We start from the raw sequence: 24,180 nt of genomic DNA on the forward strand, positions 1-24,180 counted from the left end.
ACCTAATTTAATATATTTTAGAAGGTATTAATAGTTGTAGACAACCCTTATTAAAATCCCTCAAAACCCCTACTTAAACATTGTCGAAGTAGGCGAGGTCACTGAAGTAAATTCGATTGTGGTAAAGCTGTCAATGCACATTAGTCATATTTGAACCCAATTTAGAGGGTCTTACCCTCAGATTTGGCTAAAGGTATCTTCATATGAAATGTAGCCCTTCAATTCTAGTTTACAACGCAATTTGAATCTCATCGATTGAGTATGTATCGACTAAGTTATGATCAAAACAGTGGATAGGTCAGAAAAACGATAGGAACAGTTTCTGAAAACGGTAGGAAAGCTTCTAGGTTGTTCCTACTGTTTTTAGGCAGAGAGAAAAATGTAGGAAGGCATGTCTAAAAAAGATAGGAAGGCACCTGGGCTGCTCCTACCGTTTTCACCCGAATGCATCTACCTTTTTACATTTATAGGTTCATATTGAATCCTAGGCTTGGGGCTTTGGATTCATGGCTCAAATAGGTGTATCCTAGGGCTATACCATGCAATTTTAGTTAGAACTATTACCCAAATATTGGGTTTTAGGTCTTATCATCAAGAGGGTTTATAAACCCAAGCTTACACATGAGATGGGTGATAGATTTGAAATCAATGAACCCTAGCTTATACATTCTTGTGCTAGAGTTGGCATTGATGGACCATCCCATAATAGTAGGGGTTTTTGGTACATGGAAGTGACAAGAGGGGTAGATGTGCTCAATCAAACCTCCATGAGTTGTTTGATACATAACTATGGAGGTTTAACCCAAGGTTTAAAGGAGAGACCTAAAATCACAAGCTCTTGGGTTAGGGTTTACCAAATGGTCTTAGGATAACATTTATAGAAGCATGGAACCCATAACAGCCCACTTAGTACAAGTATAGAAGCATTAATATCCCTTATTGATGGCACTCCCCATTTGGTAGGTAGAGCTCCATCAATGGTAGGGCATGGTTCTTCCATGATTCCTTCCAAAGAGTGCATAGAAAGAGAGAGGGAAATGAAATGGAGAGGAGTATATCTACAACGGTGAGGCAAGGTAAAGGATGTGTTCCTCCCACCCTCTTCTTGTCCTTCTCCAAATCGATTTAGGTTTCTAATTTGGGGGGAAATGGGTGAATGGTGCAATGGTCTCTATTTAACACACATGGCCACTAGGGCATGTTTGATTAGACACTATACTTAGTTTCCTAGGGTATGTTTGGCTAATCACTAACACCTTAACTCCCTTTCTAAGTTATTGGGCCCTTTAACCAACTTAGGCCCACAGTCCATATAAAAAGAGTAAAGTGGGCCTAATGTCTCTAATCCAATTTAATGTCATATAGGGGTAGGTAGGTCCTACTTGGTCTAGATAGCGTACATACATACGCTCCAATCAATAACTCTTATAAACTTTCATTACGAGTACCACTTGGGGTGAGTTGACTTTAATACCCCTAGACTAAGTTAACATTAAGTAGGGGTAGGTCTCACTTAGGGCTAGGTGGGGCCCACATTCATTTAATCTAGTTTTAAAGCTTAAATGGCCTATTTTTTACTCGGATCACTCGTACACTCTCAAGGGAACAAATACTATGGATCATACGCATCAAATGTCATTAGCTAACATGTATGGTTGAATTTAATTATTCACGGTTAGCCACTTATCACTAATAATCTGGGTGGGGGTTCAGGCCCCTCCCAACTGACTCCGCACCACAACACGTGCACAGAGGGTAGTCGACAGTTCTAATATGGTAAAAGTATTTCTCATCCTTTCTGTCAATAATTCTATCATTGACTGCTACAGTCCAAGATCACCGATGTCGTCAGTCGTCGGTATCGCAACACTTAATATCAAAATTTTAAATTAGCCCAGAATTTTTGGCACAGATATAACAGATACACATTGAGTTCTTCCCACGTGTCTTTAAAGGAACTATAGTAGTCACTAATAGATTTGTCATTCTACTTGAAGAAAAATGAGTTTTCATTCTGACGGTAGGATTGGGAGATATAGCCGTTTGAAGTTCATTGTGTGAAGATGTAAAAATCAACATCTAGGGTTTCCTATGGGCCATTTTGGGACTACAACGTGGCAACCCTTGGCGACCTCGCTAAGGGTGACCTGGCATCACTGGTAGGAGTACTCCCTTGGAGGGGTCACCAAGACCAAAACTCCCTTTTCTCCCCTCCCCTCTGATTCATATAAATAGGGATCTCTCACCTTTTCTCATTTTCACACATCTACACCCTTTTTCCCCTCTCTCACACCCGGGAAGTTCCTCGAAACCCTGGATAAAGTCTGAAATCAAAGGGAATCCCATAAAATCTCTGTGAGAGTATGAAAAACTAAAAAATCTAAAAAAATTCCAAAATGCCCCTAAGAGTCATACTTTCGTTAGGAACGTCGGGACTTTGCATAATTGTGTTGGTAACCTCTTTTTTTGCCCCAAAAAAATGTATTTTTCTCTTGATGACACTTATACCAATGCTACTGAAAATTTTTTTTGGTAAGTAAATGCTACTGAAATTGGATTAGGTTATTCTAGTTGCAATAGTTGTTGTCGTTGTTGTTGTAAAAGTAGGAGTAGAAAAAATATCCACTCCTACTTTTAACCAGGCTTATAAAAATTATTGGACCTCTCATATTTTTCTTTTGGAGGCCTAAATATCAACAATGTATATCTTTAAATAGAAGAAATACGAACATTTGTAATGGTGGTTTTTGTAGATTCTGTGTAGAAATAGTTTTATAGTCATAATTTGTTGTGTAAACCGTAAACAACAAATATGCTACTTGTTGTAAGTCTGACTCTCCTTTGTACTTTGTGGGTTATCTCAAAAAATAAATAAGGATAAATTTATCGGTTCTTTGTTGTAATTTTATTACTTAAATGAAGTTATAACTACGATAGAAAAAGCTTACTATATAATGGCTCGTAGCCAACGTGGATTAACAAATTAGGTTGCATTTGTACCAAAGCTCCACTATCTAATGAGCCACTCAAACTGGCCACGCCATTTCTTTGAGGTTAGCAAAAACTTTGTTAAATATGCACTAAAAGTATTACTATGCATCATGAGCCATATGATTAAAGTAGGGTAATAAATTTGACATGTGACTCATACATGGGACCCTTTTCCTATCAAGTATTTTTGTACATATTTACACTCAATATGTCATGTGTCAAATATTGGGTGTTAAAATTGCTGTATTCATAGTGGGCGAGCCTTGGCGCAATAGTTAAGTTGCGCTATTGTAACCATCAAGTTACAAGTTGGGAACATGGAAACAGCCTCTCTGTGAAATGGGGGTAAGGGCTACATACATTTGCCCCTCCCAAACCCTACAAAGGATGGAGCCTCATGCATTGGGATGCTCTTTTTTTTTAATTGCCAAATGAATCCACTCCCCAAAAAATCTGAAAAAATGAAACTCAATTCCATAGAAAAGGTTTCAAGTATTAAGATTGGATTGGGCATATTGGTTGATTCTGGTTGAAATCAAGCCAACGCTGATTTATCCAATATATGTGGATACCTACCAATATTGGTTGGCATATTGGGAAAAATTGGACAGGGTGGAAATTAGTGCAATCCAATCCAATCCAATGTCGAATATTGAAATTCATTCAACACCAATCACTGTCTGAAAAAAAATGAATTAATAAATATAAATGCTTTCTACAAGGTTAGTGATGGAAACCATTTCCCAAATTTTTTTTTTTTAATGTAACAGTTCTATTTATTTGATGGATAAAGTTTTTATAGTCTAACAGATTTAAGGAGTTCTTCTAGATTGGCGCAAATATTTGTGATGGATTGAAGAACTTCAATTTTTGTGGATAGGTGGACCCGAAAGTCCCCTTATTCGAATGTCAAGTTTCAACCATAATAGAGTTGGCTAAATGGCAAAACGAGATTTTGAAAATTTAGGGAAAAACAAAACTTTTATAAATAAGAGTGGATGACCAAAAATGTGAGTGATTAGGTCAATAGTCAATACGTTGAAGGTGAAATGACTAAACATAAGTATGAAATTTGACATATGGCCAAACTAGACAAATCTTTAGATATCCAAGTGGTCAAAGATTGACATATCACCATTTGATGCGGTAAAACAGGTTGTTAGTATACATCTAGTTTTTAGTCATGCTAAGACTATAGAAACTTTTGTGTTATTTTTATAAATGGTAGAAGTATCACGAAACACTTGGTTAGCCAAGGATCCCTCTTGGCTTTGATGGATCACTATCTTGGTTGGTCACATGTCAAATTTCATTGAACAACTCAATCATATGACCCACCTTGTATATATTTTATAAGTATATTTTGAACCATTGAGTTGTTATGCTTCTTTTTCATTCCTATTTTGACATTTTTAGCTTAGATTTTGACTATAATTTTACATTAGAATCCATTTAAAATGAAATTTTACATGTGGATGGAGGTTGGGAGGCACTACCTAAAGTTAAAATTCGAGCACCAGATACAGCCTTGTGGTAGTTTATTCCGACTAAGTGAGCATTCAGCTATCCATATATAAATAAGGGTACATGATTCGTACACTTGAGATTTATCCCATTGAGTCTGTCCCATAGGAGCCGAGGGTATGTTTTGTCACTTTGAAGCCCATCCAGTTGGCCTCCATGCAGGCCGTGTATACATGGCCATACAAGAAAACTTCTGTCTATAAATAAATAAGAGTAATGTTTAGTTGAGGAGTTAGAATTGATTTGGATTATGCAAGTTTACGACACATTGGTTACCGTAATCATACCGCATGGAAGTTTTTTTCCCCCTAAAAGACTCCAATTCATCATCATAAACTTCAGCACTCTTGCATTTGTTAGAGGTCTAAATCTCAATCAAATGGTCCATGTTATTTTTAACAATTTCCAACGCTTATATAGTTATGCCCCCCTCACGGAAAAAAAAAGGTCTCAACATAATTGATCTTTTTTGTATGATTTTCCAACCATTGTATTGATGCAAATTTAAGTTTGAATTGATCTATAACATGACATGACCTAGATGATGATACATACGACATGTCACTAAATAATAGGCAATAGATCACTGCTTGGACGAGGAGGCCCTGCACCAACACATGGGCAAATGAGAGCGCATGCAAAGACATTAACATGGGTGGATTTTTTTCATTTCACCAAGGGTGGGGACGGTAATTTTGTGTGCTCCTTGTGTATGGGGGTAGGGGCCACATGACCAAGCAACGTTCTTTTTCCCATATATTACATATCAATAAATATTGACATATAGCTTAAGAGTGCAATTTTGGCCCTGTCGACCTGAGCTTGCGTTGGCTCGCCCTGAGCCCGAACAAGGCTTGGGTTGAGAAACCCTGACCTAAGGACAGGTCATGGCTGGGAGTTTCTGACCTTGAGTAAGGGCTGGTCCAAGCTAGGGTTGAGTGCGGCCTGGCCCAACTTGGGCCTGTCTTCTTCTTCTTCCTCTTTTTTTTCTTGTTGTTGTTGCCCTCGGCCTGGCCCAACCCCTGTATCTCCCTCCCTCCTCTCCATGGTTAGGTCCAGTCTGGCCCGGCCCTGAGGGCGGATTAGGGTTGGATTTTTTAGACCCTGAGTCAGGATCGAGCCAAGCAGGCTTGGAACCCAGTTAAGTGGACTCAAGGTGGGCTGGGGTTTTAAAAAGATTGGCCCAACCTGACCTTATTGGAGCCCTATTATAGCCTGACAAGGAGGGGAATCAAGGGTGAAAATATGGGACAACTTCTCATGCTATTGGTGTGGAACAACCCCTCCCCACTTCAAAAAAAAAAAAACTACGACGTTAAAGATTAGTCAAATTGAACTCCTTTGCTCTCCCCACTGTTTTTTTGGGAGGAGGGGTGTGGTGTTGGCATTGGTTAATTTGAAGGGTATTAATTTTCCATTCAATTCACTTATTAGCAAATGAGTGTTCCCTAATTTACCATAGGGAGAGGGTTGGGCACGTTGCTAGCTTTTTAGGAGCTAGCGACTATGCCCAATGTAGAGGGTGGGGGGTCATTTCCATAGGGATGAGGGAGAGAGAAATAGACGTAGGATGGCGCTGTGCTAGCCTTTACCCTTTGCTATAATCAAGAACCAATGGGGAATGTATTCAAGGTTGTTCTAATAAGCTTTTAAGATTTGTAGTAGGTTGTATTAAGCCCAAATTTTCTGGACAGTAGCTCTATCTACAAGTCAAATTTCCAGCCAAATGAAATTTGTTAAGTGGTAAAATAAAATTAGAGACAATAGGTGATTGCATATACACCCATGGATTGCTTTAAAAAAAGGGGACAAGAATGCATGGACACATATGGTGAATATTTGATTGAATGTGAACTATGAATTTGACATGTACCTTGGGGATGAGCTTCTAGCTCAGTGGCAACGGCTAGATTATCGGATCTAGCATAAGTCTAGGGAAGGTCAAGGGTTCAACCCTTCTACCTACACCCTTCTTGAAATAGTATTCATATAGTAGTGTAGTAATAAGTGTGGCACAATGGGCCTCCTGGTTAGCCTCTTGTAGTTCCCTGTTTGGCCCCAATGGAGAAAAAAAAACCTACGTTAGCCCTCACCTAACACCCAATGGATTATTTGATCCATATTGATGCAATGCAACTAGTTGAAGAAGACTTGAGCATACTAGAAGGGGGAGTAAATGATGGAGACTAAAAAATGTTTTAAGGTGGCATTGTCCGGATTTTAATCCTCTCAAGTGTGGCAGTGCACCTCACTTGAGAATCCAACTGTACACCCAACATTTAAGAAGATAAAAAGACACCATTGCCCATGTTTTAGCTATTAGATTCTCAACTGTGGGGCTGTGCACCGCACTTGAATGGATAAAAATCCACATTGTCCACGGACAAACCACCCCCTAATTGAAAATGACCTAGCTAACACTAAACGGCTTTTGTGCAGCTCAATCTGTTGCTTCTTGCTTTCAAGTCGAGTAGTGAAGTGGTCCGTGAAAGTTAAACCACACTTGTGTAAAGTGAGAAATTGCCACCTCAACTAACCACATGATTCAAAATGATAGACCTTGACATCAACTCCCCAGGTCAGTCTTTCATAAAAAATCACCTGATTCACCTCCCTGGACAGAAGGAGAAAAAAAAAGGGGTGAGGGGTCTTTTAATTATTTTAATTTTAGGAAATTTTCACATACCTCCCATGAGATATCACATAATTACAAAAACATTCATCAATTTTAAAAAATTCTACATGCCCCCCTGAGGTTCTTAAAAGTTAACACATTCCCCCATTCCTTGGAGCCTTAAAAACAAGGGGTGAATTGATAAAAATACCCACATTTTCCCCAAATCGTTTAGGGTTTAAAAAAAAACAAATTTGAAACTTCTCTTCCCCTAATCGTTTCCCCAAAACCTGCATCTCATCTTTCCCAAACCTACATATCACTTCCCTTTCTCCAAAACCTGCAACTCATCCTGCAACTTCAGTTGTAATAAATACAACGCTCCCTCTCTCCCTTGTTCTTTGTGACTCTATCACCAAGATGAATGTATCCATAAGAGAGTAGCCTCTTAGAAATGATTTCAGCATTCTCTAGGAACTTGGTCTCTAAGATGATCCATGAAAAGGAATCGTATGAATTCCAACCTCTCGGAGGGAGGTCAGCCTAGTGTCCCTGTCTCTCAGACAAAACTTCAGATAATTCCCTGTAATGGGTCTTTGTTATTTATTATACCATGAACCCAGAAATTGGGCCACTCTTACTCTTGCTAGCAGTATTAACATTACTTAAATATAGAAATGAATTGCCATAGAAATGAAATATAAGAACTAAACTCAAATAAACTATTCTGTTCGGTGGTTCCAATTACTTGGGTTCTGCTACATAAATTCTGTTAGGTGGTTCCATAGACAGCAAGTTTTCAGGACCAGTACTTAAAGTTTTTGGCTAAAAGCATAAAAAAGAAAGTAAATAAAGATGAATCCATGCAGGGCTGAGTAATAGATAATTCACTGGAATAGGTAGTTCCTCGAACAATTTTCATAAAAAAGATAGCTACAACTCCCAACTCCTTCAGAACTCAGTGGAATCTGGAAGGATACGAGCAAGTAATAAAGAAAAATGATAACGGTTTAATTATTAACCTCGTTCAGTTAATCGCCAAAGATTTCATGAAATAGATACATTCATTCATCATGAAAGTAAGCGATGTGCAAAGAACAAGGGAGAGAGGGAGCGTTATATTTATTACAACTGAAGTTGTAGGTTTTGGAGAAAGGGGAGTGATGTGCAGTTTGGGAGGTATTTTTGTCAATTCATCTCTTATTTTTAACGTTATGTTTTTTTTTTTGGTAGAATGTTTTTAACGTTGTTAGTCTTACACTAACGGAATGGGGCATGTGTTAACTTTTAAGAATCTCAAAGAGTTACGGGTTACGCAAAATTTTACAAAATTGAGAGATGTTTTTGTAATACATGAAAATTTTCCTTTCATTTTTTTCGGGAGGGGGACAGTTGCAAGATAAGGGGGAATGCAGCTGGGTTTTTGACTTTTTTTGGTTAAATCGGTTGGACTCTGTGTGGCTGCACCGCTGCATTTAACATGCGGATTGCACACTCTCACTCCCCGCTTCTCAGAATATCGATTTCTTCTATCTGGTCAGCAACTCCGATCACCAGACCCAATACTCTCTCTCAAATTCAGTGTTTTTGCCATTCGAATCTCTTGAAAAAAGTTAAATCCACCGATTCTCGACGATCCTTCGCGATCATGGCTGGTAGCGAAGAATTCGTGAAGGGAAACGTCTTTCCTAATGGCGTCGCAGTCATCACCCTCGACCGTCCCAAAGCTCTTAATGCCATGAATTTAGGTCTCTCCTAACACCTCTATGCAATCGATATCTTTCTTTCCTTTTTGTTTTTTATTTGAGTTGCAGTCTATGTGATTGAAGTTATCTTTATGGAGGTGGAACTATTGATGTGGTGGTTATGCTAAACTCGGCTCACATGGTCTTCAAAATTGTTTTTTTTTTTTTTCTTTTCACGATGGCTTAGGAGTTTGTTTTGATATTTTTTTCCCTTTTCCGACTTCATGGAATTTGGTAAATGATTTCAGAGAGGGAGAGAGTTCACAATTTCGTTTCCAGCCGATTCTCCTTTTATGGTATTGAGCTTATATATTTTATACACTGGAAATTTTAAAGAGAAACAGTGGGAATTGGTATATAAAGTCGTTACTGCAACGAGGACATGCATCATTTGGATCTTGTACCAAGTTTGACCTCGGATAGAGCCTGTTGGAGGGCAAGGATCCATGTTGCAGACCCCAGTTAGCTGAGATTCTCCTGACCTGCTGGGCTGTGCCTCCTTCCTCTTACTTCCATCTTTCATCCTTCATTTTTCTGTTATTTTCCATCCTTATTTGTCATTTTCCTTTTTCATTTCTCATCTTTTTCCCCATCTCTTCATCCCCCTTTTCTTGTTTAGACCTTAGTTTTCCCTACTTTGTTTTGTTGGATCCATGTAGCCGACTCCATTAAGTTGGGATAAGGCTGAGTTTGTTGTATTGCAGCGAGTATTTTATGGAGCTATGCTGTTAGATGTGTCACAGTCAGTTATAACATACTTTCATTTAATGACTGACACTATGATTGGGTTGACATGTTGCTGAATTTCTATGGCAGATATGGATGTGAAATACAAAAATTACCTGGAAGAATGGGAAGCAGATCCTAAGGTCAAATGTGTTCTGGTGGAGGGCAGTTCATCGCGTGCATTCTCAGCTGGTAACATAAAACAATCCTCTTTTTTTGCCACTACTACCTTGTTTTAGCCTTTTTTTGTTCGTTTTCTCCATTCGTTTTCTCCATTACATATATATTTCTTTTCCTTTCAAAATTATTTTCTTCGTAGGATTTGTCTTTTTTGGTAGTCGTTGAAGTTTGAAGGTGAATTATTCATGACCATGCAGGAATGGACATAAAGGGGGTTGCTTCTGAAATTCAAAAGGATAAAAGCACTCCTCTTGTGCATAAGGTCTTTTCATAGCGTCTTGTGTTTATATATGTGTGTTTCATGGTTGCATGACTGACTGATTTTATTTGTTATTAGGTGTCTACTACTTTGCTGTGTACTGTATTGTTGTTATTTTTAGTAACTAGACTTGCTACTTGTGCATACATTTAATAACCTTCAACTTTAGTTTGAGTTGTGGGTGGTGATGTGTAGCAGATCATAACTTGATCTCAAAATTCAGATATAATTGATGTATTATGATATTTTCATATCAAATTGGCATATTCAGCACTCTCTACATTTCTCAAATCTAGCAATAAGTTTGTTAGTACTTAGTGATGCTTCATAACTCATAGTTACTTAGTGATGAGCTTTAAATCTTAGGCTGTAATGCTAGTTTTTTCATATATTGTAATGATTATTGTGAGTGGGAGGAAATGAAGTGCAGAAACAGATGCATCCTCCCCAAATATACATGTTGGAAATAGCAATTCTAGATAAGATATAGTATTGGTTGGTTTTGAGTTAGGTTCTCTGACTGATTCCCACTGATATGAGGTGTAATTTCAGCATTTCATAAGGCTGAAGTGTGTCAAAGTTTATTTCATGTACCATGATATATTGTTCTTAAAACTTAGTTTATGTAACCATGCACGAGGAAAGAAACATGCTAAGAATAAGCTGCATGCATGGCAATTATAGAAGTGGTATATAACTTTTTTTTTGGGTGAATAAATATGTATTACCTTACCCCAGGGGGGGGCAGGGAGAAAAGGAAGAAAAGGAATATACAAGGGAAAAAGGGGGAGGGAGAGAAACAACAGCCAACCTACGCAGAGGTGGTAATAAAAAGAGAGGCCAGATCAAGACCCCAGTAGACCGCAATGTGCCTGTTCCTAGGGGTGTCGCTGATAGTGCGAAGAAGGGTATGGCTGAGCTTGGAAGAAACTTCAAAAGAGATGGCTTTCCAAATCAGATCGAAGGATCGAGAGTTGGAAGTCCATCTCCTAAAGTTACGCTCCATCCAGATGTGGTGGATAGCAGCTCCAAAGATCAGCTTGCCGTTGGTGTCACAGATCGAGGTCCCAGAGAAGGACCTTACTAATTGTATTTCTCTTTTCAAGTGGTATATAACTTAGATGAAGCTTGGTAAGTTGGTAAAGTCTAGGGAAGTGGTAATGCCGTGCAGTTATTTTACTTATGATTAATATAATTAGGGCTTTATTATAATGAGATGCACTGACAGCCTGACTTATGTCTGTTATGAAATACTTTTGAAATGATTTATTTCAAGACTAGTGAGTGATTCTTTGATCAAATTTTTTTTTCCCACTTGAAAAGAGAAATACAATTAGTAAGCACTACATCGTCTTGCAATTTAAGGATGCCAAGAATGAAACGTTTTTGTTTCTTATTCTTTTACTTTGTCAAAATCCTAATTTCCTTTTTATTTATTTATTTTTAAATTTCAAAATATTTTATTAATTCAAACATCATTGCGATACCCAACCAGTAGCTCGTTGTTCTACTTACCATTTTCAAATGCTTTTATTTTATTCTTTTTGCTGGATATTGTGTGGTATAGTCATGCTGTTTGTATTGGCATTAAGGGTTCAAACTGGAACCGGAACCGAAAATGGATCCAGACTGAATAAATCGAACCAAATATAATTTGGTTACACTCTGGACCTGGGATGCAGGAACCGAATTTGGTTCTGTTCTGGTTCCAGCACAGGAACAGACGATTTGAACCGAAACCAAACCGAATTTGGGTACCAATATATAATACAGTATAATATGGTATACTATATAATATTTATAGCTTAAACCGAGTATGAGAACCGAAACCGGAACCGAACTGGACAGGTTCGGTTTGAGTATCGATTTTCAGAACCAAGGCGGGACTCGGTTCAGTTTCGGATCAAACACTCCCTGGAAGTGAACCGAAACTGAACCGAATACCGGTTCCGGACCAATTTACACCCTTAAGTGGCATGCTAACATTTCCTTTAACTAGTGTGCGGTTATTAACATCGGAAACTCATTGAAATTTTACAGCACTGATTTGTTTTGTGTAATGGATTTTCTAATTCTTGCTTATGTCAGACAATATTTTCATACATCTTGGATATTATGTACGGCTTTTTTAATTATCTGTTTGTATAATATGCAGTTGTGCATATTGTAGCTTCAAACATTCACAGCATGTTGTCTTCATATTTGCTGAAGTTAATGCTATTGACTGAGTGAATGAGTTATCTGGCAGGTATTTACTGCAGAATATTCTCTCATATGCAAAATTGCTGAGTACAAGAAGCCATATATTTCCTTCATGGATGGCGTAACCATGGGTTTTGGAATTGGTCTATCTGGTCATGGTCGCTACCGTATTGTTACTGAGGTATTTTTGCTTTCCATGCAGTGATCATACAGATGGTATCATTGTGAAATATCTTCTGTCTAGTGACTCAAATTTACTGGTAACTGTACCTTGCATTTATTAATATTTTTTGGTGGCTTTGCTTTAGAGGACACTGCTTGCCATGCCAGAAAATGGAATTGGTTTGTTCCCAGATGTTGGATTTGCTTACATAGCTGCACAAAGTCCAGGAGGAGGATCAGTTGGTATGCCTTTTAAATTTTTTCTTATGTTCTTTTGTTTGTACTGGGCCTGATCACTGATCAGTTATGCCTTTCTCTATAAGGATTTTATGTTTCCCCTATTATTTTATTTTTTTTTTTCTTTTTCATTCTGTTGTTTGACTTGGATATGTTTTGTCGCAGGTGCTTATCTTGGGTTGACTGGAAAAAGGATTTCTTCTCCTGCTGATGCAGTATACATAGGTCTTGGTACTCATTATGTGCCATCTGGAAGTTTAGGTTCACTGAAAGAGGATCTTCTTGCATTAACCTTGTAATTCTCAATCGTGACTCATTTTGGTGGCAGTAGATTCTGTGTTTAATATTGTAAACTGCCTTGGAATAATGCTTAGATGATCTGATCGATCACCCCAGCCTCTTATTTATAATAAAAACAAATTACAGCAAAGATATGAATCTCCCCCAATCCTATTCCTACTAGGAATTCTCACTATAACTAGGAATCCCAAATAGGAATCGTGTAGGGGGGAAAAACAGGAATAAAACAATTAAAAACTAATCACAATAAAATAAGTAATGAAAGCCAACTAGGACTAGGTTACCCCTAGTGGGTAACGTAGCCTTATCTCAACACTCCCCCTCAAGTTGGAGCAAAGATGTCGATCATGCCCAACTTGACTAGATTGGGATGAAACAGCTTCCCAGACAATCCCTTAGTGAAGATATCTGCAAGTTGATCAGTAGACATCACAAAGGGAATGCAAATCAACCTTTCTTCTAACTTTTCTTTGATGAAATGCCTATCCACCTCAACATGCTTGGTACGATCATGTTGTACTGGGTTGTGTGCTATGCTGATAGCAGCCGTGTTGTCACAGTACAACATCATAGGAAGACGAATAGGAACACCAAGATCTTGTAGCAGCCCTTTAAGCCAGAGTAACTCACAAATTCCTTGTGCCATAGCTCGAAACTCAGCTTCGGTACTAGAATGAGCAATAACATTACTACGCCACATGACAAGATTTCCACCTACAAAGGAGCAATACCCAGAAATAGACTTGCGATCTACAGAACTAGCCTAATCAGCATCGGTGTATGCTTCTATCCGTAGATGACCATGCATAGACAAAAGAATTCCTTTTCCAAGAGTTGACTTCAAATAGTGCAAGATACGAAGAACAACCTCCATATGTGAAGAGTAGGGATCATGCATAAACTGGCTCACAGTACTCACGGCAACAGCAATGTCAGGACGAGTGTGTGAAAGATAAATCAGCTTCCCTACAAGTCTTTGGTACCGGCCTTTATCAACAGGCTCACCCTCTTTCTCCTTGAGTCGAACAGTAGGGTCCATAGGAGTATCTGAAGGATGACAGCCAAGCAATCCGGTCTCAGCCAATAAATCTAGGACATACTTCCTCAGGGAGAGAAAAATGCCTTTAGAAGATCTGGCTACTTCAATCCCAAGAAAGTATCGTAGTTTCCCTAGATCCTTAATCTCAAATTCTTGTCCAAGGAAGGTCTTCAACCGTCTGATCTCATCACCATCATTGCCAGTAACCACTATATCATCAAAGTAGACTATAAGAACAGTGAGTTTTTCACCAACCCTCTTTATAAAGAGTATGTGATCAGCATTACACTGCTTATAGCCCACCGAAATCATGGCCTTGTGGAACCGCCCAAACCATGCTCGAGATGACTGCTTCAGCCCATAAAGTGCACGCTTCAGTTTACATACTTTTCCTTGGTTTCTGTCACAAGAGAACCCTGGTAGAATGTCCATATACACCTCCTCATCCAGTGTTCCATTTAGGAAGGCATTTTTTACATCTAGCTGCTGCAAATCCCATCCAAGGTTGACTGCACAAGATAATAACACACAAACAGTATTTAACTTGGCAACAGATGCAAAAGTTTCCTGGTAATCAATGCCGTATGTCTGAGTGAACCCTTTGGCCACAAGTCATGCCTTATACCTATCCACAGTGCCATCCACCTTCTATTTCACCACAAACACCCATTTGCATCCAATGGTTTTCTTCCCAGGTGGAAGAACCACAAGCTTCCATGTGCTATTTTTTTTCAGGGCTTCCATTTCTTCCATCATAGCTGCCTTCCACTTTCCGTCTGATAAAGCTTCCTACTAATTGTTAGGAATACGAACAGAAGAAAGAGAGGAAACAAAGGGACGAAAGGATGGGGAAAGGGAATCATAAGAAACAACAAGAGCTATCGGATGCTGAGTGCAAGATCTGACACCTTTGCGAAGAGCAATGGGTAAATCAGGAACATTACCAGGTGGAGAGGTAGGTTCTGGATCCGGGTTCGGCAATTGGATGGGTACTGGAGCAACAGTTGATTGAACCTGCTTATGTTTCCTTGTATAGGTCTTCATATTACTGGCATCAATCCTCCTCTGAAATTCACTAATAGTCCTCTGGACAGGAGTCTGGACCAGGGTAGCTTGCTCCCCCTGAATAGAAATGGTCTCCCCCCTGTATAGGAACCTCTCCCCCTGACTCAGGGGGAGTACCAGGGGCAGGCCGAATTGGTTCAAACTCATGGTAAACAGACTGAAGTGGAGGTGGAGAGTTAATAGTCAGCACATCTTCACTAACACTCTCCCCCTGAAGAGGTGGGGATACATAATATGGAACATTTTCATGAAAGACAACATCCATGCTAACAAAAGTCCTGCGAGATGGAGGGTAGTAAATTTGCACCCCTTTTGGGTAGCAGAGTATCCTAAGAAAATGCAGCGGAGGCTACGTGGGTCAAGTTTACCAGGGGACCTTGTATCCCTGGCATAACAAACGCAGCCAAATACCTTAGGTGGGACTATAAAGGAAAAAGAGCCAAGTAATAGCTCAATAGGGGCTTTTGAAAGAAGAACCCGACTGGGCAGTCTATTAATTAAATAGGCTGCAGTAAGGACAGCATCCCCCCAATAAAGGGAAGGGACATTGCGAGCAAACATAAGAGCCCTTGGAGGTAGTGGTTTTTTCTCTCAGTCACACCATTTTGGGCTGGAGTATCGACACAGCTGGTCTGATGGAGGATTCCATGTGCAGCAAGGTATTTTTGGAACTGACCTTCCATATACTCTTTCCCATTGTCACTCCTTAAAATTGGAAGACTGGCATTAAATTGGGTCTTAATCATTTGATGAAAGTGCTGAAAACATAAAAAAACTTCACTTTTTGTGTGCATAAGGTATACCCAAGTGAACCTAGAATAGCAGTCACTGAAATTGACATACCACCGATTGCCAGTCAGGGAAGCTTTCCTACTAGGCCCCCACACATCAGTATGAACAATATGGAATAAGGAAGAGGATCTTTTATTAGAAATAGGATAAGTTGAACGTGTCTGTTTAGCCAAGACACAAGGCTCACAAATAAAGTCTTCCTTATAACAGTCTTTAACTAATGCAGGAAATAAATTTGATAAAGTACCTAAGGGGGGATGGCCTAGTCTAGAGTGCCATTTATGTAAGTCAGAGGAGAAAGATGCCGAAGGTAAAGTCTGAGTATGTTTAGGATCGCCATCAAGTAGGTACAATCCACCATGCACTTTACCTGATCCAATCGTCTTCCCTGAGTCTAGTTCCTGAAAGACACAGTGAGTGGGAAAAAAAGTCACTTTACAATTCAGGGATTTAGTGATACTGCTAATGGAAAGAATGTTAGTTGTAAATTTGGGAATATGCAACACAGATAACAGTGTAAGAGAAGGAGAACAACTGATGGATCCTTTCCCTGAGATGGAGGAGAGGGACCCATCAGCAATTTTGACTTTATCCTTACCAGAAGCAGGAGAATATGTATTAAAAAGACTGGAAGAACCTGTCATGTGATCAGTAGCGCCAGAATCTATGATCCATGGAGTGGATGCTACTGATGCACAATGACCAACAAAGGAAATACCTGCATGGGCAAAGAAGGAACCTAAATTGGCAGCAAACGTAGTAGAGGCAGTAGATGTGTTCAGCATGCGACGTAGAGCCTGGAGTTCTTCCTGGGAGAACTCGATGTCAGCAGTGGGAGTTGGAGCTACACTTTCAGTGTGATTGGCTTTGTTTTTAAACTTAGCACGACCATGTTTAGCCTCAAAATCAGCTGGCTTCCCATGTAATTTCCAACACTGAGCCTTAGTGTGATATGGTTTGTGACAATGCTCACACTTAACAGGCTCTTTGGTAGTAGTAGCAACATTGTCAGCAGAAGCAACAAGAGTGGAACCAGCAGTCTGTAAGGCTGATCTCTCAACTTTGGGAGTAAACATCATGGCAGCCCTTCGTGTCTCTTCACTGTGAACATAAGAAAAGGTCTCCTCTAGAGTAAGGAAAGGAACCCGTCCAAGGACTTGCACCCGAATAGGGTCATAGTCATCATTGAGGCCAGCCAGGAAATCATAGACACGGAATTGGTCTACATAGGTGTGGTAGGTAGTAATATCAGCAGCAGTAGTAGGCTGAAATCGAGCATAGTGATCCAATTGTTGCCATAAACACTTGAGGGCAGCATAGTATTTGGTGACAGACATCTCTTTCTGAGCAGTGTTTTGAAGTGTCTTTCTAATTTCTTCAACCTGAGCACCACTACCTGAACGACCATAAGTGCCCTTGACAGCTGTCCATATCTGTGTAGCAGTGTCAAGGAGAAGATACTGACTAGAGAGGTCAGTGGTCATAGAGTTTAGAATAAAGGACATGACCATTGCATCATTGGTAGCCCATTTAGTACGAACAACCCCTTCTTCAGTAGGTTGTTTGGTGGTGCCAGTAAGATGGTCAGTGAGTCCCCTTCCAGCCACTGTTAGGGATAATGATCTAGCCCAAATTAAGTAGTTTGTACCATCAAGCTTGATAGCAGCAGCATAAGGGAGAAAATCAGACCTAGTTAGATCTCCTCCAGAAGTAGCAGTAGTCATCTCTGAGTCACCCATGATTCAGCCAATCAGAGGAAAAGTCAGATCTTCAAAAAGCTTGATTCGAGTGTGAATAATGGGTTTTGAAATTGCAGAATTTTCAGCCTGCAGAATGGGCTGAAACTGAGGTCGAGTTTCCCTCTAATAGCAGGGAAGATATCTTCCAAAAATTAGCTCTTTCTTATGAGCCAATAAAAAGCCCTAAATTTTTGACAAATTTAGGAATAAAATCTGATTGCAGAAACCCTGATTGCAGGAAAAAGATGCAGAATGCAGAATTGGATCTAAACCAATGCTGCAGTCTTCAAACAAGGACTGGTGCAGACCAATAATAGCAGGAACCAATCTCCATAAGTGCAGAAATCAAACTCCAGTTGAAAAATAGCTCGATCTCCAAGGATGGAAAAAACCTGCTGGCAGAAATAGGTCACACCTCTGATCTTCGATCTTCAATGAGGTGACATTGAGGGCAACAACTAAATTTGCATTATATCACCTCATAGTTATTGCCCTGATGGAGAGAAAGAGGCCGAGAGTGGTGGAGAGAAAGAAAAAGAAAAAAAACCAGAAACCGAAAGGGGGAAGATCAGAAAAAAGAAAAAACTGAGAAATAAGAGAGAGGAGAGAACCAGAAATCGAGAGTAGCTGTTCCTAGATCAGATTAGGCTTTGATACCATGTAAACAGCCTTGGAATAATGCATAGATGATCTGATCGATAACCCCAGCCTCTTATTTATAATAAAAACAAATTACAGCAAAGATATGAATCCCCCCCAATCCTATTCCTACTAGGAATTCCCACTATAACTAGGAATCCCAAATAGGAATCGTATAGGGGGGAAAAACATGAATAAAACAATTAAAAACTAATCACAATAAAATGAGTAATGAAAGCCAACTAGGACTAGGTTACCCCTAGTGGGTAACGTAGCCTTATCTCAACAAATATCTTGTACTTGTTACTATCATTTAATTTCTGTTGATCAAATATCCATTCTGCTCACAGCTCTGATGATCCCCACAAAGATGTCAAGGCACTTTTGCCCAAATACAGCAAGGAGCCCGATTCGGAGGCTCAACTGAAGTTGCTTTTACCTCAGCTAGTTTCAACCTTTGCTGCAGATAAGTCGGTAATTGAGATAATTGAGGAGCTTGAGAAACATCGGCTGAGTACAGAACCTACGGGTACGCCAATTGCTCTATATTCTTTATAAATTTTGGCAAAAAACTCGTTCATTAATTGCTTAAATTAAATATCCTTTTGTTTTTCAAAGGATAAGAATCTTGGTTGCACCCCTACCCAAGGTTTAAAATCTCGTTTCATTTCGGTCTGACCGAAATTTCGTCGAAATATGGTTTTTTTTCTATGAGTTTTGCTTGGCCATGTGGGAGTAAAATGCCAAAATGACCGAGATTTCCGAAACGAGATGATCCAAAAATTTCGAAATATTGCATTTTTTCAATTCGATGTTGCATTTTGTTTCGACTCGACCGAAATGAAACGAGATTTTGAACTATGCCCCTACCATTTTGTTACAAGGGAAGGAAAAGGACAAAGGTTAAATCTTCTTCTTCTTATTCATTCCTTTTAATGGTGGTCTAAGCAATAAGAATTCTCCGTTGAAAGGCCGCTATGGAACACTGATTAAATGAATGAAGAGGGGGTGGGGGGATGTTCAGAACGTCTCACCCGCCTCCATATTTTGATGTTCTATTTTATCATGTTGTTCTTTTGGATTTTAAGTGACTAGGTTGAAAATTGTGGTTTACAGTTTGGTAATTGTTACACAATTCATCCTTCATGCTAATTTGCAGTCTTCCCATTCATTTTCTATCCTTTCTCTTTTGCAGTGGCAGAATGGGCTAATGAAGCACTTTTAGGGCTTCGAAAAGGGGCTCCTTTTTCTCTATGTTTAACGCAAAAGCATTTCTCTAGAGTTGCATCTGCACATGGGAGAAATGACAATGAATTGTGCAATGTGAGTTTCTCTTTTTCTGCTAAAACTTTGTTGCAATTTATTGATAGGTTCATTTTCAAGGCTTATGTATTTGAGAATGTGATGCCTTACTGTTCTTCCTACAATTTGTTGTCTCCAGTTAAGTGGGGTGATGAAAGCTGAATATCGCATTGCTTTAAGGTCCTCACTTCGAAATGATTTTGCTGAAGGTGTTCGAGCAGTTTTGGTTGACAAGGACCAGGTTTACTCTCTTTATCTTCCTCTTAAAGTTTTTTCCTAAGATCTCATGAAACTCCTTTTTGTTATATATCATTAGGATGTCACACATCTAATTTACTGAATTGAACTTATCTAACTATGAATCTGTGACCGTGCCTACTATAAAATCTAAAAGTTCTGGTAGTGGAAGCTTTAGAAACCGGTTAAACATCGTGAATCAACTTCTTTCCCATATTATGCTTTCAATTATTTGGTAAGTCACATAAAATTTGGTTTATAATGTTTTCCTGTTTATATTCTATAGATGGTTCTGTTTTGCATTGCATAGCTGATCCAAATCTCTATCTTAATTTAAGAATCACATCATCTGCATGGAAAAATTGCTGCTAGGTTCAGTGTTGAAACACAGAAGCAGTTCAGTCATCAGTGCCTGGCAGTGTAGACATGCATTTCAGCATCTGAAACGTGAGGGTACAGCCAGAAAAGGAAAAATTGGCATATCTTGTTAGATAGCTTTCAGGTGTTTCTGGCCATTTGCCGATGTGAATTTTGGAAGTATCAAGCAAGTATACAAAGTCATAAACTGGAATGGAAAATGATGATTTCATGTATGATATGAGTTTTCACGAAGCCTAGGGTGGCGTTGATGCAGGAGCATCGCAAGCAAAGAGGACCAAAGGTCAGCCCCCTGGCTGGTAGAACGTGACCTGATAGGCCCCTTCAAATTCCAGCCTAGCCAGCCCCTTCACCTCCCAATTGGAAGCCTATGGATGATTGACTCTTTATCTCCCCAAGGCTTCTTATGTGATGAATAGGTTGTTGGACTCTTCAACTTCAAGGCCTCTTTATTTGTGTTTTTCCTAGTAGTTATTGTGAAGCCTCCCCCCATGTCTTGGGAATTCCAAAAGACCATTTAATGTTTTAGTTTTTCATGTATCCAACCTTTGGAATTCTACCCATTGTTTGGGAATTGCAAATGCTGACTAGGATGTAATCAATCGAGGCGCTGCCTCCATCTATAAATTGAAATCATGGGTGCTCTCAATCATCCAAGAACTGAAATATGACTACTCCTTTTGTGAGAGTTTTTCCTTGTGAGATGCAAAAAGGTTTGTGAGACTCGAGCGGGATCAAGGTGGGACTCCAACGGTTGGTAACCAGTGGGACTCTGGGCTGCACCTATCCAACTATCCATCTACCATCTTACCTTCATACCATCAGCAACCCTTCATATTCCACCACCTGACCCTTCACTTTCCACCTTCAAATACATCTTCTTTCTTCTTCCCTTCAAAGCCTCACCCCTCATCACCATTACCAACACAATCAACAGCCTTAAAGTCTTATTAGCCTACCGTACTTTGGTCCTAAACAACCTGTTTTGATCTGGTTGCCCTCCAGAATCAATCCTGAAGTGAAGATCCCCTAAGGTTGCTGATGTATGGTAGATGGATACTTGGATAGTTGCAGCCCAGAGCCCACTGGTTGCCAACCGTCAGAGTCCCACCGAGGTCACAATTGAAGGAGTCCCACCTTGATCTCGCTTGAGTCTCACAAACCTTCTTGCATCTCACAAGGAAAAACTCACACAAAAGTACTCCAATTTTAGATTTTTCTTGGATGATTGAGAGCTCAGCTATGATTCCAATTTATAGATGAAGGAGACTGAGCTTCGATTGATTATATCCTAGTCAGCATTTGCAATTTCCAAACAAAAGGAAGAATTCCAAAGGCTGGATACATGAACAACTAAAACATTAAATGGTCTATTGGAATTCCCAAGACATGGGGGTGGGCTTCCAAAGACAATAACTACTTCTAGGAAAAACACAAATAAAGAGGCCTTGAGAAGTTGACGAGTCCAACAACTCATTCATCACATAAGGAGCCTTTGGGAGATAAAGAGTCAAACATCCATAGGCCACAAATTGGAGGTGAAGGGGCCTATCAGGTCACGTTGGACCAGCCAGGGGGCTGACCCTTGGTCCTCTTTGCATGCGATGCTCCTGCATCAGGCGTAGGGATCGTAGTAGCCAAAAACACAGAAAGAGTATGACTATCGGGTATAATAATTCTCTCCACCCAGGACAAGAGCACTTTTATACAGTGGAAACTAGTTAATCACATATACTCAAGTAGTGCATGTGCTTGAGCTATATAAGAAAATGGCCTCAACCAGGACAAGGGCATCTTTATATAGTGTAAAGAAGTTCAATGTGGAGGAGTGTAAAACCTGGATATTAAATCATGCAGACAAGGTAGATTTGGTTGAAAAAGGAAAATTTCCAATGTAGGAGAATTTCTTAGCTTTCATTCTGGGCTTATTTATGTTTTCTTTCTTACTTTTCCTCTCTTATTATGCTCCCCCCTCCCCCCTCCCCCCTCTCTTTTGTTTGATCTTAGGAGGGAGGGGATGTTTTGGGGTGTTTCCATTTGGAAGTTGGTTTTTTAAGGTAGGGTTTGTTATTGTTGTTTTAGAGGTTGAGTTTTTCGGTCATTGGGACTGTTGGGCCTGTAAAGAAGTGGTTTCTTTCACCCCTTATACTGTTCTCACCAAGTTATAAAAGGGAAAAAAGAAAAAAGGGGAGAAAAAAAAGGTGGTCTCTTTTGCTTATACATCACCTGTATAATTGCATATAGGATGTGGTCCAATTTGGATTCAGGTCAGGATTGTGCTTCAAAAGTAGCCCTTATCAGTGTGAGTTCTAACCTGTAAGTGGATATGAACATGTAGCATATATCGTCACTGCCCGGTGTTTGTCAGCAACCTAAATCTAGGATATGTATATCATTATTTTAACTTTTTAAGATTATTTTACTTGTGTAATTATTTTGCAATTGCTTGTAGAAGATTTGTTGTCTTAAAAAGGAAGGAGGAGCTGTTGAGAAACTAACCACTGTCCCCCATTATATTTTCTAATTGAAGAAAGTACTTCCATCCATTATTGTTCTCATGGGAGAATGGTCATGTTATATTCAGAATACTAGACTAAATCTTCTGTCTGAACTATATTATCTGTACTTCCAGAAAAAAGACAAGGGGGAGGGGGAACTATATGATCTGTACAGCTATTGCCCTAGCAGCAACATTAACCTCATTGGATATTTGATGTTGACTGAAGACTATTATATGTTTGGTGCAATTGCAGTGAATAACAAACTGAATTGTAATAAAATTGTTTATGTAAGAGGAATGCATGTCATGAACAAAGGAAACTAAATTAAATAGTTTGATTAAATTACTTAGACTTTGGCAGATATGCAGAGTAAGTTGTTAGTTTGGGGTCAAAACCACTTCCTAGATACCTCCTCTGGATTTGGATGTGTTGAAGTATCTGTACATGTGATGAAAGCAGTGCAGTTGGATGATAACATAGTACATCAAAATTATATCTTGATGTGGTTTAGAGTATTTAAGTTTGACTATTGACATTATGTGGCATGAACCAATCATTCTCCTAAGTATCTGCTTTAGGTGCATTGCTTTACATTATCTTTTCTTGATCCAATGCCAGGGACAGATTTCCTTAACTTTGTTTATTCTCTTTACAGAATCCAAAGTGGAACCCATCAAGTTTGGAGGAAGTGAATCTAAAGGAAGTAGATGCTATATTTGATGCGTTGAGCCCGCAAGTCGAGGAACTAAAAGTGTGATTTCATACTGGACCAAGTTGTCACTGAATTTTGTTCTATTCCTGTGGCTTGTTGATAACAATAATACATTCTGAACAGATTTCTATCAAGAGAAAACTAAATAAAATTAGTGTTTGGTATGATTAACCCTTTTTCCCTTCTCTCTCTCTCTCTCTCTCTTTTATTCTTAACTTTTGTATTGTGTAGTTTTATTCAACTTATGGCACTGTGCGGGGGAGAAAATTTTAATTGCTGGAATTGAGAGTTTACATCATGAAACACCCCACCTGAGCATGCTAAGAAGCCAGAGTATTGGAATTTGGCCGAACTGTCACACTCCAGTAGAACACTGAATCAGTAAACATGATACGAATCTCAGGAGAACTTGCCTCTAAAAACTAGAAACTAGTGTATAAGGTGAGGGAGGGAATCCATGACCATATCAATCCACATCAATCCCTCCATATAACCGATGTGGGATCGTTACACATGAAGAGCAACAGTGGTATTATTTATAGGTACAATACACTGTTCGATTTGCCATGGCATGATTGGCTGAAGCTCTTACATGAGTAATTGACATTCTCATGAAGAAAGATTCTCAAAGAACAAATCAACAATCAATTTGCAAAACTCAGATTTGGAATCAAAGATCCGAGTAAAATATAAATGAAATAACAAAGAAAACAAATATTTGCAGAAGATTGAGATGAAAATAGATTCAGCCATTCAGAAGCAATCTTCATTCCTCAAGCTCTGTAGCAGCTTGCAAGTAGTCAAGATCTTCTAGATTGATATATCTGCAGGTATTA

General features: G+C 39.2%; 1 protein-coding gene across 2 annotated transcripts; it reads left to right on the forward strand.

The window, feature by feature from the left end:
- Positions 1-8,575: 8,575 nt before the first annotated feature.
- LOC122652933 (3-hydroxyisobutyryl-CoA hydrolase-like protein 3, mitochondrial) lies at positions 8,576-23,507 on the forward strand. Of its 2 annotated transcripts, none has more exons than XM_043846820.1 (10): positions 8,576-8,877; positions 9,691-9,787; positions 9,973-10,042; positions 12,288-12,422; positions 12,550-12,646; positions 12,806-12,935; positions 18,565-18,743; positions 19,410-19,537; positions 19,656-19,757; positions 23,288-23,507. In XM_043846820.1, exons 1-10 carry the CDS (start codon positions 8,610-8,612, stop codon positions 23,387-23,389), a joined length of 1,308 nt encoding a protein of 435 aa, XP_043702755.1. In that variant the 5' UTR covers positions 8,576-8,609; the 3' UTR covers positions 23,390-23,507. The 2 variants fall into 2 exon arrangements, with proteins under 2 accessions (XP_043702755.1, XP_043702754.1); XM_043846819.1 differs by having other exon boundaries at positions 8,577-8,877; positions 9,691-9,792; positions 9,978-10,042.
- Positions 23,508-24,180: the final 673 nt, after the last annotated feature.

Source organism: Telopea speciosissima, chromosome 2, assembly GCF_018873765.1.
Source record: "Telopea speciosissima isolate NSW1024214 ecotype Mountain lineage chromosome 2, Tspe_v1, whole genome shotgun sequence".
In the NCBI taxonomy this organism is placed as follows: Eukaryota; Viridiplantae; Streptophyta; class Magnoliopsida; order Proteales; family Proteaceae; genus Telopea; species Telopea speciosissima.